The sequence below is a fragment of the Alosa sapidissima genome, chromosome 9, assembly GCF_018492685.1.
Source record: "Alosa sapidissima isolate fAloSap1 chromosome 9, fAloSap1.pri, whole genome shotgun sequence".
Taxonomy (NCBI): domain Eukaryota; kingdom Metazoa; phylum Chordata; class Actinopteri; order Clupeiformes; family Clupeidae; genus Alosa; species Alosa sapidissima.
In genome coordinates this window covers 26,167,638-26,183,271 of record NC_055965.1, presented here as the reverse complement: position 1 = coordinate 26,183,271, position 15,634 = coordinate 26,167,638, and the positions used below count along the sequence as shown (strand labels likewise).

The 15,634-nt window shown below is 39.4% G+C and overlaps 1 protein-coding gene across 1 annotated transcript; it reads right to left on the bottom strand.

Moving 5' to 3' along the window:
• Positions 1-1,985: 1,985 nt before the first annotated feature.
• Positions 1,986-6,546, bottom strand: LOC121719522. The gene is made up of 7 exons (XM_042105243.1): positions 6,504-6,546; positions 6,199-6,266; positions 5,570-5,911; positions 5,093-5,359; positions 4,767-4,875; positions 3,847-3,889; positions 1,986-3,709 (listed from the first exon to the last, which is right to left on the bottom strand). Exons 2-7 carry the CDS (start codon positions 6,248-6,250, stop codon positions 3,410-3,412), a joined length of 1,113 nt encoding a protein of 370 aa, XP_041961177.1. The 5' UTR covers positions 6,251-6,266; positions 6,504-6,546; the 3' UTR covers positions 1,986-3,409.
• Positions 6,547-15,634: the final 9,088 nt, after the last annotated feature.

The following is a 15,634-nucleotide window of genomic DNA, read 5'->3' as shown; positions in this document are numbered from 1 at the left end:
TGTTATAAATAGCCAATGCCATGCACAGCTCCATCTAGTGGTCACTTTGTAGACTGTTATAAATAGCCAATGCCATGCACAGCTCCATCTAGTGGTCACTTTGTAGACTGTTATAAATAGCCAATGCGGTTAACGCTTTTATAGAGTGAAGCATTGTTCCTTGAGAAAAATTGAACTCCGAGTCCGGGTAAATAGACGGACACAGAGAGGACGGGGAATGACAAGCTGATGTTGGGCTGAGCTCAACGTTGCGCTCTGCCCCACATTGAGCCCAGCCCCGATCTGCAAGCTGCAGCCAGGGGTACTTGATGCCATGCACATCTCCCTCTAGTGCTCACTTTGTAGACTGTTATAGATAGCCAATGCCATGCACAGCTCCATATAGTGGTCTCTTTGTAGACTGCTATAAATAGCCAATGCCATGCACAGCTCCATCTAGTGCCATGCACAGCTCCATCTAGTGGTCACTTTGTAGACTGTTATAAATAGCCAATGCCATTCACAGCTCCATCTAGTGGTCACTTTGTAGACTGTTATAAATAGTCAATGACATGCACAGCTCCATCTAGTGGTCACTTTGTATACTGTTATCCATCTTCATTTACAGCATGCATTTTCACAATGTTGTGAGTTATCTGATTTGTTAGATGTTAGGCAAAGTGAAGCAGTATGGTCTTTATTAACCCTTAGATGCAAAATTGGGGTCAAAAATGACCCCTGCTAGTCTTTTTTTTGCAATATTTTTGCAATTTTATTTTTTGTATCACTTAATCTTCCATGTATTCCTGAAATAGGTTGTCTTTGACATGATGCCATTTGGATTTGTATGTAATTGTTGTAAGCATTTTTTGTTTTCAGCATTAATATATATTTTTTAAGTAATTGCATTTTTTTGTATCAGTACCATACATTTCCATACTTGGAGTCAAAGATTACAAGAATTTTTTTGCCTCCGCCTGGATCACCATTAGGTATGGGGCTTCAGTCAGCTGCATAACTTAAAAGCCCAGCACAAAAGATGCAGCCATTTATGTGTGTGTGCGTGTGTGTGTGTGCGCGCGCGTGTGTGTGTGTGTGTGTGTGTGTGTCTCTGTGTGTTTGTTTTGGATGTTAAGGGGGGACTTGGATCAAAATAATGTAACCATCCATCTGACAGTGTGGACGTATTACCTGAGAGACAGAGAGAGTCGCTCCCCTGCTGTGCTTCATCCTTGGAGTGTATTTACAAGAATTTCAAAGGTTGATCCTATTTTTATCAACTGTGACTGCCAGACAGGGCCGGCGGAAGGCAATCCTACGCCCTGGCCAAAATAGGAATATGTCGCCCCCATGTTCATAGACTGTGTGCCACTTTTGACTGTGTGCTACCTTCGCAGAAGCCTCTGGCTGAAGTGTGCAGAACAGGGCTAATCACACAGAGAAATGGCGTCTTATTGCAGGGAAACAAGCTCATTGCTTCCCTGATTCATCCATGTATGCAGGCTCATGTACTGTAGCCTAATTTAGACTGATACAAATGAATAACATTTATCCTAGCTGTAGATGAAGCAGGATGAGTCACAACAGTGTTTAGTGGGGTGGATGTTGTTTCAATATTAATAGAGGGTGCCAAATGATGGGGATCGACATCAGAGGTTCTGCTATGGCAACAAACTCTATCTAGTTAGCGACAGTTACAGTTAAACCATGTAGGTCTCTCCTAAATTTGTTAACATTTAGGAGAGACCTACATGCAAGCAGCAACGTTATGCCTGGCTTCATAACATTATTTGTTTTAGTTGGAATAACTTTGTGCCTACAGTATGTGCCATACGTGGAGCCTAAACTTAGACCAGTCTAAATGATTTGTTTGTGATGATAAAATTGTACTGGTTACAAGGACGAATAACATTATGAGAGTGGATAAATGTAGATACATGGATAGATGGATGTGGCCAGACAGATGCTGAGTAACATTATGGAAGGTGAGTAAGTAATTTTAAGTATTTTTATTTACATAGCACATTTTTCATGCAGCACAAAGCGCTCCACACACACACACACACACACACAGATTGCCAGACAGAGCGGCAAGAGATGCCAGAAAACCCATTATTTGGCCTACTTAATTCACACATAACACACAGTACATGTAACAAACAAATGAGCAATTAATAAATCAGAAGTTCATGGGTAATGGCCACTCTGCATGTCACAACACATAGCATCAGCATGATGATGTTGAACAGTCCAACTGCCGCGCTGCCACTCGATGCTCTTCAACAGTCCTTGACTCTTCAATGCTAGACCGTCTTTAGAGCTTTACAAGCTCTGGTCAGCTGTCCTGGGATATTTCTCTGGTCAGACAGATGCGAGAAAACTAGCCCGCAGATCAGATTTCAACAGCGACTGATCCTCATTCATGGTGCCATTCCTTTTCCATCTCTGGCTTCCGTCATACATACAAAAAATCAAACAAAACATTACATTAAATTATGAAAATTATTTAAAAAAATAACAAAAACAAAATGCCAGACAGAGCAGTGTGACTCGCATGTATTCCCATAAACTAGCAACTCGATGATTGTAAGGTGAAGGTGTAATATTCCTACTTCGCAAGCCCATAATGTGGTTGAACGGAGCAAGACTCACATACGATGTGTCCCATTCCAGGAGCTAGGAGAGAGAAAAGGGACCATTGAGAACGCAGCATTATGATGGCACTATGTTAAAGCCATGAAGGTCCCACCATTCTTTTATAATGGTATATTTTCACACATTTATGGCAAATATTTCAATGAAAATGTTTTCAGAAATAAAAAAAAAACATTGCGGAAATGTCCTTTTGAAGACCTACACAAACGTGTTTGAACGTTTTTTGAAGTGTGTATCTTTAATTGTTGATTGTTGTGTATCTTTAATCGTTGGAGCTGAAATATACAAACAAATTGATTGGAATAAGAAAAAATAAGTTCTTTAGGAAGAGCCGTACAGTGCATTTTCATGCACTGAAATAATTGCAATGTAGATGGTATCACTGTAAAATCTGTAAGTATTTTTCATTGTATTGTAAGTTCATGGATGATTCATTTCAAATGGGAAAGAGAGCTCAGTATAAAAGAATATTTTTCACATATCTCTTTTTCTCTAGGTCACTGAGTACTGTTGATAAAAACAAAATAAAAACATAAAAATAACCATTGGTATTACTTTACACACGTTGCTAGTTTACTGAGTTAGAGGTTCCAGGAAGCTACACTGCTACACTCTGGAGGCCAACTCCAGAGTGTAGCAGCATGTTCATGCTCCCAGAGTGTAGCGCTGTAGCTGCCTGGCTGCTTTAGCTGTTGGCTGTAGCAACTCAAATCAGGTAAAACCAATTGTTTTATGTGACAAATTGGCAGAATACCCCTTTAAGAGATATTTGCATTTAGAATTTGGTAAACTGTCTCGTGTTGGGTGGTGTTGGTGACCAAGCTCTAGTCAATGCATTGGGTGGAGTGGTGTTGGGGTTCAGGCTCTGGTAAACTGCATCAAGTTGTGTGGTGTTGAGGTTCAGGTTCTGGTAGACTGCATCAGGTTGAGTGTTATTGGGGTTCAGGCTCTGGTAGTCTGCATCAGGTTGGGTGGTGTTGGAGTTCAGGCTCTGGTAAACTGCATCAGGTTGAGTGGTATTGGGGTTCAGGCTCTGGTAAACTGCATCAGGTTGGGTGGTGCTGGGGTTCATGCTCTGGTAAACATATGATAAACAATTTAATAGCATACACATGACCAAATAATTTATATCATATGAATGATGAATGTTTATGAATGTGAATGTTGTTACTGAATAATGTGTGCTTTGTACAAACAGTCCCTATTTCTCACCCGTTCTTGCCTTGTACGTGTTGCTTCTTTCTTCCAAGTCTTGCTGCAACAAAACAGCACAGACATTGTCCACAGTATACATTTATTTTTCAAGATTATTCACTGTTACCAATCACTATTCACTGTTACCAATCACTATTCACTGTTACCAATCACTCTTCACTGTTACCAACAGGGGTGTAGTGGGCGTTGGACGCGGGGGAACACCGTTCCCCCACTTCTTGGGGCAAAAATATACAGACATTGTCCACAGACTACATTTATTTTTCAAGATTACTGACTATTACAGTACTAATCACTCATCACACACACACACACACACACACACACACACACTCTATTATCCACACCATACACACACACACTACATACCTTTTTGACTACTATTAATTTATTCCTTAAAGGTGTTCTAAGCGATGTTACGCAGTTTCTAAGCTAAAACATTTTTTTGTCACATACAGCAAACATGACCTCACCATCCGCTAGCTGCCTGTGCCCTGAATGCACTGTAAAATGTAGTCTCTGTGGACAGCCAGCTCCAAAAACGGCAACAAAAACAACTTGGTCAAACCTGCACCATAAAAACATAACAAGCTGTTCCAGCGAATCACTGACAAGATGTGCGCTTAGGAGAGTTCCAATTGCATGGAAGGAGGAGGAAGTAGTAGCAAGCTAGCTCTCTGTATTGTTTGAATGTCAACAGAAGTGACGCTACCCAACAGCTTCGAACATCTTTGAAGTTGAGCTGTCGCTTGAGCACAGGTCATTTCATTACTTATGATTCCCTTAATGAGTATATGACAATGAAATACTTGAACTTCAACATCAGTTACAGCCCTTTTAATTGTGTGAGAAGGTACACTAACATTTGGTGTGATATTATATGATAATTTTAGACTGTTTTAATCACATCCACTCACCTCATGAAGAAAACCAAACAGAAGAGTCCCACAGCTCCACAGACAGAGACTGTTATCACAGCAGTGGAGACAAGATATGACAATGAAACTGTTGTATTCTTTGGGGAATCTGGAAGAAACGAAAAATACTTATCATTTTATTTTTACCAGGCACTAACAAATGTAATTTGCTATGAATCTCAAGTAATGATGAATTTACTTTTTTTAATTGAAGCAATTTAAAATAATTTGGTTGTCATAACCTTCAAACCTCTAAAATTGATTTGCATGGAGTAAGTATTTTGGGTTGGGTATTATTTTTAAATGTAAGGGCAAACGCTACTCACAGACAACCTGGAGGTACACACTAGGTGAGTATGCGTAGCCACATTTGAATGTTGAATAACAGAAATATCTTCCACTGTGTTCTTGTCTGAAGTGTTTGACGGTGTATGTATGACCTGTCTCCAGGTGCACAGGTGTTGTAGATAAATCATCCTTGTACCAGTGGCTCTGCACTGGTCGATCAGAACTGCTGTTGCAGGTCAGTCTCACCTCCGTGCCTTCCTGTATGTCACCAGAGGGACTGATGGACACTGACGTCAGTGGGGTATCTGTGAGAGGATCATTGCAGGTGTGATTACATGAATCATTTAGAGAACACATGTATCCTAAGAGCTAAGATCTACAAGACTGACACTTGTGAACTCTTGTAGCCAGTTATAATTTGAGTTTTGAGTGGGTCTCTAACATAACGTCATGGGCAGAGATAAGAGCAGAGTACATTAGTCACAGCCTCATAAGTTCACTTCTGTTTTTCTTACTTTTGATGTCCAGGTAGACTCCTGTCGCTCCAATCAATTTCTTGCCTAATGTCTTTGTTGTTATACTGCAGTAATATTTGCCTGTGTCTAACATGGTTAATGATTCAATATGTAAATGACATATGTTAGCTCCTTGCTGACAGCCTATGGTGGCTCTGTCTCTGTAGTCTGGGTTGACCATGAGATCAGGAGGATTCGGACTGCTCTCTTTTGACCAGTACGTATGTTTGATGGTCAAGTAACTGGGGTAGGTGTAAGAACAGGACATGTTCACTGAAGCTCCCACAAAAGCACAGATGCTCTCAGGTTGGTAAGTGACATTCCACCCCTGACCACATACACCTACAAAAGAGAACATAAACAATGAACATATAAATAAAATACAATATATAATATATATATATTTAAAAAATATTTGTTCACAAACACAGTGTATCAGTTCTCAGAAATATGCTGTCTGGTGAAGACAGGGTATTTCTTGTCTGTGTTCAGTTAAATAAATGTCAAATGTCAAATAAATCATCTAACACCAAATCACTAATCCTTACATTAATCTGTTATGTACTCTTACTTTGAACTAACTGAGAAAACTAACAACTAAGAAGAGAAAATACACATATTTGATTCACCTTGAATGGTCAACAGAATGGCCAAAGCAAGGGAGGCTGGACAGTTCATCATTCTCAGTCACACAACCCTGATCAAACAAATATTAAAACATAGTATCCATTTGTAGAAACACAGAAATGTACTACCATGAACACACCATGCCATAAATAGTGCACATTTAGTAGTGCACATTTGCTACTGAGAGTGAGAAAATTGCTTTAATAAGCCACTAACACTTCTGTGTGAACACTGTTTAGAATATTATACAGTATGACATGTCTAAAGTTTACTTTGACTGAATAAATACATGTTCAGAAGTTTTTACCTCTCCACTGTCCTTGAACAGCATGGCATGTGGCATGGCAAGTGAAGCTCACAGATCAGGAAGCAAAGCTGACATAAATTCACAGACAGGAAATGTTACGTAACGAGAAAGTTTCATAATTTCCCATTTGACTATGTTCTTTGTCTATTCTTGTCAGTGGCCATGATCATGTTGAAAACAGAAATTTACGTTTACATTTATTCATGTAACAGATGTTTTTTTTTATCCAAAGCAAGAGAATAACAATATACGATACAGTGCAGATGAGACCTCTCAATACAATACAATACAATTATTAGTGTCTTACTTTACTGTTGAAAGTGGTGGTATATAAAGTAAAAGTCCAAGTTTGATACGACAAGAAAGTAGTGGAAGAAAGAGGTAGAGCAGGAAGGAGATACATGTGTGCTAATTTTGATATTAGCACACGCTAACATGATATTAATGTCTGACAGCGAACCAAAATTCACAACTTTAGCAAATGACGTACAGAGGAAGTGTGTCCCAGAATTCTTCATTTTAGCTCTCTCCGTTCCTTTGCTCATTCTATTTATTGTCAGTAAACATTGGCCAATCAGACTTCAATATTTTCTGTGTGGCCTAAATACTGGACAAGGTTCTGTTTTATTTTCAGACAAATCAACACTTGGACATTACAGACCATTGCTGTAAGATCATTGTCATCCATGGACAATGCTTGACACCATCGCTGTATTTACAGGTTTAGTCTGTTGTCTAGAAATGTGTGGATCATTTTGTGCTTACTATGTCAGATATTAGGCCAAACAATAGTTCAGCACAGTGGTAATGAGCATTTTCACTCAAGAATGAAGAAGTTCTTCTCACTCTTTCTCACTCTTTCTTTTTAAGCTTGGTTGGTAGTTACAAAGTTTTTTTGTAATCACAGATAGGTAGCCATCTTGCTAATTCTTAAACAAATCTCCCTATTTGTTGTCATCAGAACTTTGTAAAGACTAAAAAAAAAATTATTTTGCATCACCAGATATAATTTTCTTTGGAAGTTTTTAATGAATTTAAACACAAATGCAGGTGGAATGTGTGTATGGGTTATGTGTCATGGCAGTGTCATATGTTGAACTCTGAACTAAGGAAGCATGTTTAAATAAAAAGCTGCAGACAAAATAAATGAACAAATTAAAATATTGGTTGTATATTGGTATAATTAAATGGTTAAACACTAATTCACCACAACAATGCATTGGTTCCTAAAGTAACAGTAGTCAAAAAAAGCATGGTTCTTCTTGATATCTGAAAAAATACCATATTGTGTGAAGAACATTAGCATTTGGAATGGATAGGTAAACTATTCTTTGCCTAAGCTTACAAAGCTAAAGTATATTGATAAACAACAGAAAGTACTATTTCTACTCATCTAGGACTTAACAGTAGCCTAGAAATCTAGCCGCACCCTAGCGGCAGCAAATTAAATTTGCTGCCAGGGCTAGTCTAGCAACTCTCCGTTGGCTTGTGAGCTCGAAAAATTAAAGGGATGGTTCAGGATTTTGGACATAAGACCTTATTTCCAAGTAAGCAAGTGTGATATGTATCAGTGGAGACCGTTTTCAGCACGTTTCATCCAGTCCTTCTAATTGGAGTGGGTAAGACTGTCTTTAGTGGCAGGCTAGCACATACCGTTGACTTGCGCTAGCCTAGCACCTGCAAACTCTGCAATTAGAAGGACTGGATGAAACGTGTTGAAAACGGTCTCCACTGATAAATATCACACTTGCTTACTTGGAAATGAGGTCCTTTGTCCAAAATCCTGAACCACCCCTTTAAAATTCTATCAGGCCAATCAAATCGTGTATAGAGTCGTTAGGCGGGCTTAACATAATGATTGATGGCAGAGTTGCAACGGTTTGGCTTGAATTCCCTGCTACTTGAAAACAAATAAGATAATGTTGCTGTTAGCGAACAGTGTGACACGAGTTAAGCTTTTATTAAGTTGGCAAAAGTTTGAACTAGCCAACTAGCTCCGCTGGTGGGAAACGCATGGGACTCATAGCGCTGTCCTATTGCATGCAGAGGGAATTTGAAAGACAACCGATTATCCCGCCCCTCGGACTGAGCACTGCGAACGGTGAGTGCCCAGACCCTACATTTTAATGTGGGTCTGGCTCGTCAGGCTAACTCAACAGCTGAGGTGTGTTCAATTTCACTAAGATTTCAAACAGTTTTCTATTTGCCTTCAATTCTCGACAAATGTTTTGTGAACAGTCTCCACAGACTTACAGCAGAACTGGCCGTGATCTGGATAATGGGTTACCCTTACAATGGAATATTTTCCTCAAATAGTTAGAATTTAGTACACAGTTGCTACTGACTTTCACTGATGTTTGCCGTATTTGAATGCACCTAAGATAAAACATGTTTAAACATAAAATGTAAGTGTAAGTGTCAGCAACAAAGTATACAGAGTAAATACTGTTTGTGTACAAACTACACAGATTTATGTTACCTGAACTGTACATTTTAGGGAGTGTTTGCATTCAAGGTTTGATAAACTGCATCAGGTTGGATGGTGTTGGGGTTCAGGCTTTGGTAAACTGCATCAGGTTGGATGGTGTTGGGGTTCAGGCTCTGGTAAACTCCATCAGGTTGGGTGGTGTTGAGGTTAAAGCTCGGTTGGATGGCATCAGATTTTCCACCCAGGGCAATATTAACATAATCCCTGGTATTCTAAATTGCGAGAAATAAATCAATACCCAGATAGCAGACGGGCATTGAAACGATGTAGAATCAACATTGCACTGTCAACGTTAAATCATTGAATCAATGTCGGATTTCGATGTTGATTCAACATCAGTTTGCACCCTCCGTTAATATTGAAACAATGTTGATTTATTAACTATAGACCAGCAGAATATCAATTGTATTTCAATTAATGTTGAAACAACATTGAAAGTGCAACGTAACTACAGATCAATGCACTTTCAATTATATTTCAATTAATAATACCAGTAGAAATAGTTTAGTAATTTAAAACTACTACATACAAATACTATAATATATATCCTGCTTTATCTACAGCCAGGATGTCCTAGACAACCTTATTTAATTTGGAAGTCAATTTTGATGTAGTAAAAATAGCAAACACACGTGTTTTTTTTTTTTTTAAAAATCATCAACTTTATTTAATTTTCATTTGGAAAATCAGTTCCATGGCCAACTCCTCCTGCTCGGTCTGGCGTGTAGCAAAGCCACTTCTGGACAGCTTGAGCGAATGAAAAGTCATTCATGACAGCACCAGGCTGCTGGATGAGGGCATCTGAAACAAATAACAACACAAAACACATTTTCGGTTAGAGAAATTAGGCCTACACATTTTGAATAACTGATGTAGCCTAGGCTATTATGTTATGTTTTTGCCGGCGTTTGTCTGTTTGTAGAATTACAATGTGTTTCTCAAAAACTTTTTCAGACCAAGGACCACGTAACTTATAAAAAAAACCCACCTAGCTAAACAAAAGCCATACTATAGGCCTACACAATAGGCCTACTCGATGAACCACTTTGATTATTGTCTTGCACCTTGCTTATGGTGTCAGGTGATTCATGGTTTAAACTGGCATAGCTTACAGTGTTGCAGAACTGTTTGGATTTACACTTTGGTTCAATATTGCAAACAGCTCATCTATATTATATTTTATCACGTCTGCTCGCGGACCACTTGGGATAGCTTGTGGACCACACTTTGAGAAACACTGATAACTCGAAAAGTAGCCCTAGCCTACTGCACAGATTTTGAATGAACATTTCGGACAACGGGTATAGGACAACGATCAGATGATTACATTTTGGTGGTGATATGTATTAGCCTATTAGCTGGTTTGATGCTCATTAAGCTCAATGCATCAAACCAGCTAATAGGCTAACTGAAAATACATGCCAATCTCTAGGTAGGCTGTGGTGAAGGGTATGTGATGATGTGGGGCTATTTTAATTCCAAAGGCCAAGGGAACTTTATCAGGATGCATAGTATCCTGAATCCATTAAATAACTGGCCTTTTAAAATAAAAATCTGCCTGCCTCTATGGGAATTCAACATATGTTTAACATAGTAATATAGGGGGTATGAATACTTATGCACCCTGTATTTTAATTAAGAACATTCATTTATTTACGATACATTATTCATTCACAAAGAAAATTGGTGTCCTTAAAGGTTGGATTTGTTTTAATTTAGGCATTAGGCATCCTCATTTTTTTAATTTAGGCATTAACAAAGATTATTTGTTTTTATTCCTCGTTTTAGTCAACTTTAGCATGGGGCTGAATACGTTTTATAGGCACTGTATTGCTATAAATGACACTAAGCCTGGTTCGTACAGTGGGATGGAAAACGTTGAATGTCGATCATGTTTCTCGTTCTCTGATTGGTGGGAGTATAGTTGCTATGCGAAAGTTTGTGCTCATTGGATAAGAAGTGAATTCTGCTCTGAGAAGGTCACACTGGTACGGCTCAACAGTCATCATCGATGCAGCAGGTGACAGATCTGAAGGGAATTTAAATCTGGAAACATCAGGTAAGCAGGCCTTAATATTAGAGTTAAAAAATACTGTCTTGTACTAGTTTAACGTTGCTTTTTTTAGGCTGCTCACATGGCTAAACCACTGAACTATATAACTGTAACGGTTATAGCAAACAAACCGATGAACTATTAAGAGAATAGGCTATCTTCTGAGTAAACGTCACAAAGCCGTCAAAAATATTTTAAGTCAGCGGTGCGCGGGCCTTGCACATGTAAAATAGCAACCATCAAAACGGGCAAAAGTCATAGTTTTTTTGAATGAAACTGGTATATGTAAAATAGTTAAATAAATCCGAAAATATATTTTAATGAGTTTGGGTGTTTTTTTTATTGTTCTCAAAAATATGTATTTCTCCACGTAAATAATTATTTTTTTGTTTTCTTCATGTAGTTTAGCTACATTTCAACTATGAAATATAATTTATGCCCATTGATTGAAATATTGATGAGTTAGACCTGTTACATACTGGCCACTCCCGACCGGTAGCGCGACAATGTGACGTCACAATTGCGTCATTTCTACTGTCGCACGAGACATTTCAGCCTCGTGCATGCAGGAGATTTTTTTTTCAGATGCGCGCGAAAAGCAGGATGAGCTTAAAGCCAAGATCAGGGAGCATGCGTGCCTCTATGCAGGCATCACTAGTGCATGCTACCGTGTGACAAAGGCAGAATGGTAGCAGAAATGATTTACCGTAAATGCATTTGCAGCTTTGTGTCTCTGAAGGCCCTCTTCTGCTTATTCTCCTCCTTCAGTTTTTTTCCAGCCCAGTTCAGACCAGAGGCCACTTCATTGGTTAACAGCAATGACAGAATTCGGCGGACCCTCGACTCAAAACTGTTGCCACCAACAACTGTCAGGCGAGTCATCTGTTATAAAAATAGAGTGATCATGAGTTTCAGATGACAAATTATTTCATGGATAGTACAAAGTGCATCTTATTTCATCATAACTGACTTTAGGTTGTAAATACAGGTAAAGAAATAATCTCTAATCAAAATCTATATTTTGTATATGGGCACTGTGCTGATATGATGAAGAGCAGCTTTTTTTATGATGGTATGTTGCTTTGAGTAGGACCAATTTCCAAGTCTGAATGAACTAAGATTGGTTACAAAAAATGTGGCAAAAGTAGTTTTGCATGAGGCATTTAAAAAAAAAAGAATTCTTTGTGAATCAATCAATAGGCCGGTTGTTTGGCATTGCTGATTGCTGTCGGTATGAGAGAGAGAATTTGGTACAACATAGACCATATAGCAAAACTGTTGCTAAAGCTCACTGATGGGTTTAGGGCAGAGGAAAATGGAATTAAAACAAATCAAAGTTTAACAAAATGGAAACAAAGTTTTAAGAATCCATTTAACTTCATAACCCTTTTACTTTTTCACATTATGCTACAATTGTGATGTGCTCCTGAGGGCAGGGGGCATGTGACACAAAACAAAGTTTATTGTGCCCCTTACCCTCATACCAACTGACAGCTCTCAGCAACATCAACAACAAGACTACTGATTGATTAACACCAGATTTCTCCTTTATGTGTGAAATATTTTTTGAAACTTAAGTGATAAATCCAGTCAATCAACCCATATTCCATTCCTGTTCTTTGAGGCTGCCGGGTGCTGTCGGTAGGTATGAGAACGACAGCATTTGGTACATTGTAGACCAAATTTGTTAACTGGCAGCCAACGCTAACTGATGGGGCACAGGAAAACAAAACTTCCTTGACCTCATCAGTTAGCGTTGGCTGCCATTTTGCTATGTTGTACAAAATCTGTCGTTCTCATACCTACCAACAGCACTCGGTCATGTGAAACAACAGGGCTAAGGGTTGATTTCTTTAATACGTTTGAAAAGCTTGTTGCCATGTTCCAGCATTCCACAGCAATGATGTAGTTACCAATGTCTTGCAGGCCTCGGGAGTTTGGAGACTAGCCTCTGCATGGTCGAATTCATCCATGCTTCGGATGGGCATCTCCAGCACATCTGCCTGGGCCATCTGTTGTGCCACACTTACAGGTTGGCAGCACCTGCAAGACTGCCGGAACTCCTGGACTTCCTTCCGAAGGTCCCTCACTTCAGAGGAGAGCTCGGTGACCATTACCAGCAGCTTCTGCAAAGCCACATGTGTTGACCGGGAAAAGGTATTTAGCGCAGCTGAGTTCAAGGATTTGTATGTTTTCATGTTGAAATAACAAAAGTAAGGGGATGCAAACAACTATATGGCCATTCACAACATTCTAATTGCCCTGCCTAAGTGGCAATCTGTCACATGATAATCTAAAGGCACAAAAGTTGCACTTGCCTTTTAGAGCCTGCCTGGCAGTGTCCCTTGTATCTGTAACAACCATAAAGAAGAAAAAAAATAATGTACAGTAGTGCTGGACATAGGAGTTAACTATTACATGAAATATTCCCTTTATAACATACCTTCAGGTGAAAACCCTTGGAAGGTAGTGGGCCCAGGTTGGACTGAAGGCAACTGTGTGAGATGTGTCGTGGCCAGGAAGTCCTCTGTGAAAGGTAAGATCGCAGGGGATTGCAGGACCTGGTAGCTCACTGAATTTGGAGAGGGGCTGGAGATTGTGATAAACTGGACTATAACTTTGGGGGGACTGCAGGGTGGTGGATGCTGTTTCTGTATCAACAAAGAGTTGGAGGAATGAAAGGAGATTACAATAGGCCATGGGCCAAATAGGGTCAGAGTGCACCCCCCCCACACACACACAAATCCAGCTTGCCATACCTGGCAATGAAACCTTGGGTGCAGGTGGATGTGCCCGTTTGGATGGAGGCTGGCATTGGCCTTCCTGGTCAAATTCCTCTTGAGCGTAGATTTGATTTGCTCTAAAATGTAAAAAGATGAGTTATCAAAAAATGAATTAATGCTGTTTTCACCTTCAGTTACTGTAAGTACAGAAAACATGCATGGTTTCTGTACCTACAGTAACTGAAGGTGAAAACAGCATTAAGGCCAGCCTCCATCCAAACGGGCACATCCACCTGGGTGCATGAGGAGAAGGTCTTCTGGCCTCCCTTCCCTTCAAAAGACACTGCCAAGGTCCGGGCTGCAATCAAGAGGAGGGATGAGCCATGTGATGGGTGGCAAACCTTCCAACCTATCAGAGTCCTCATTAGTCGTGGTGGGTATTGTCAAATGATTGGCATTTGATAAACAACCTTTTTTGGAATTTGTGGAAACCTCTTAAATCTTCCAGAGGTTTTCTTTTCTGCATCTGACTCCATGTCTGTTGTGTCACACTGTTGTTTCAGGTACCTCCCCAGGCTCCTCTGTGCTTCCTCGTATGTGTCTACAATGCAGAATTACTGTCAGATACAGGTAAATGTTGGTAACATTGACATGTTTATCAAATGCCAATCATTTGACAATAAAGAACAAAAAGGGAGAGTACAGTGTCAGCAAACAGCATTTAACTTGACATCAGTCCTCTGACTCACTCAAAGTGGCAATATTCCCCCATCTACGTAGTTCATCTTCGTAGTTGGTAGTTCACCTTGTGTCCTAAGACTGTCCGAGCAACAGTTGGTCACCTAATGTTGTATGACTATTACTTTTATTTTCTATTATTTTCTGCTGCTTGTTTTGTGTATAGCCTACTGTTATGTGAATTGTTTGCACAGCTGTACAATAAAATCATTGTATTCTAATCCTATAGAATTCTAATTCTATAGACCCTTTCAAGAGAGTTCCATTATCAGCATCATAGTTGGCCCCACAAGACTTCCGTTTTAACATTCCATATGTTATCTCAATGCAGAGGAAGTAGATTGGGGCCCAAATAGAACGTTCAAGCATTGTTTTTGTTTACCTTGTTGAAAGGGTCCATATGTAGGTTACATGTTTTAGTTCTAGGCTGACAGTCTACGCTGGTACTGTCTCTGTAGTTTGGGTCGTCTGTAAGATCGGGAAGATCACCAGACTTCAGTTTTACAGTTTTGTCTACAGTAAATAAGATAACACACACAGACACCGGACACACCCACACACACAGAGCGAGAGAGAGAGAGAGACTACATGTCACACACAGTTAAACAGCATAACCCCAATCCTCCCACTCATACAACTCATATTTCAAATACGGCTGTAAGTTGCTTTAAACTCTAATAAACAAGAAAAGACACATATTTGATTCACCTTGAACGATCAACAGAATCATCAAAGTAAGAGATTCACACCCCTCATCCTTACATAACCCTGTTTAGACATTACAACTATTATACACTTGTAGAAACACAGAGATGTGTTATCGCAAATACGTCACTCTGAATTAGTGCACAGTTAGAAGTGCATATTTTCTAATGAGACTATAGATCAACATACTTTTAACACTAATGCAGGTTCAGTTCTTCTTACCTTGCCGTTATCCTTGAAGAGCAGTGGTATCATGACAACAAGTGAAGCTGTCTGAACAGGAACCAAGCTTGTCACCGTGGCAACGTTTTGTTTTTTTTAGGTTTTCACGCTTCTATATTTGACATTTCTGTGATGCCATCTGGGGAAATCCGTCAGATGTTGCACAGTTACCAGGAAAGAGTACAAATAAGTTCACTGTGAA

Coding starts and splice junctions, on each gene's coding strand:
- LOC121719522 (XM_042105243.1), bottom strand. CDS start 6,250: ATGATGAACTGTCCAGCCTCCCTTGCTTTGGCCATTCTGTTGACCATT. Junction 5,360..5,569: donor AGTCTACCTGGACATCAAAA/GTAAGAAAAACA, acceptor ATCCTCTCACAG/ATACCCCACTGACGTCAGTG. Junction 4,876..5,092: donor TGTGTACCTCCAGGTTGTCT/GTGAGTAGCGTT, acceptor CGTTTCTTCCAG/ATTCCCCAAAGAATACAACA.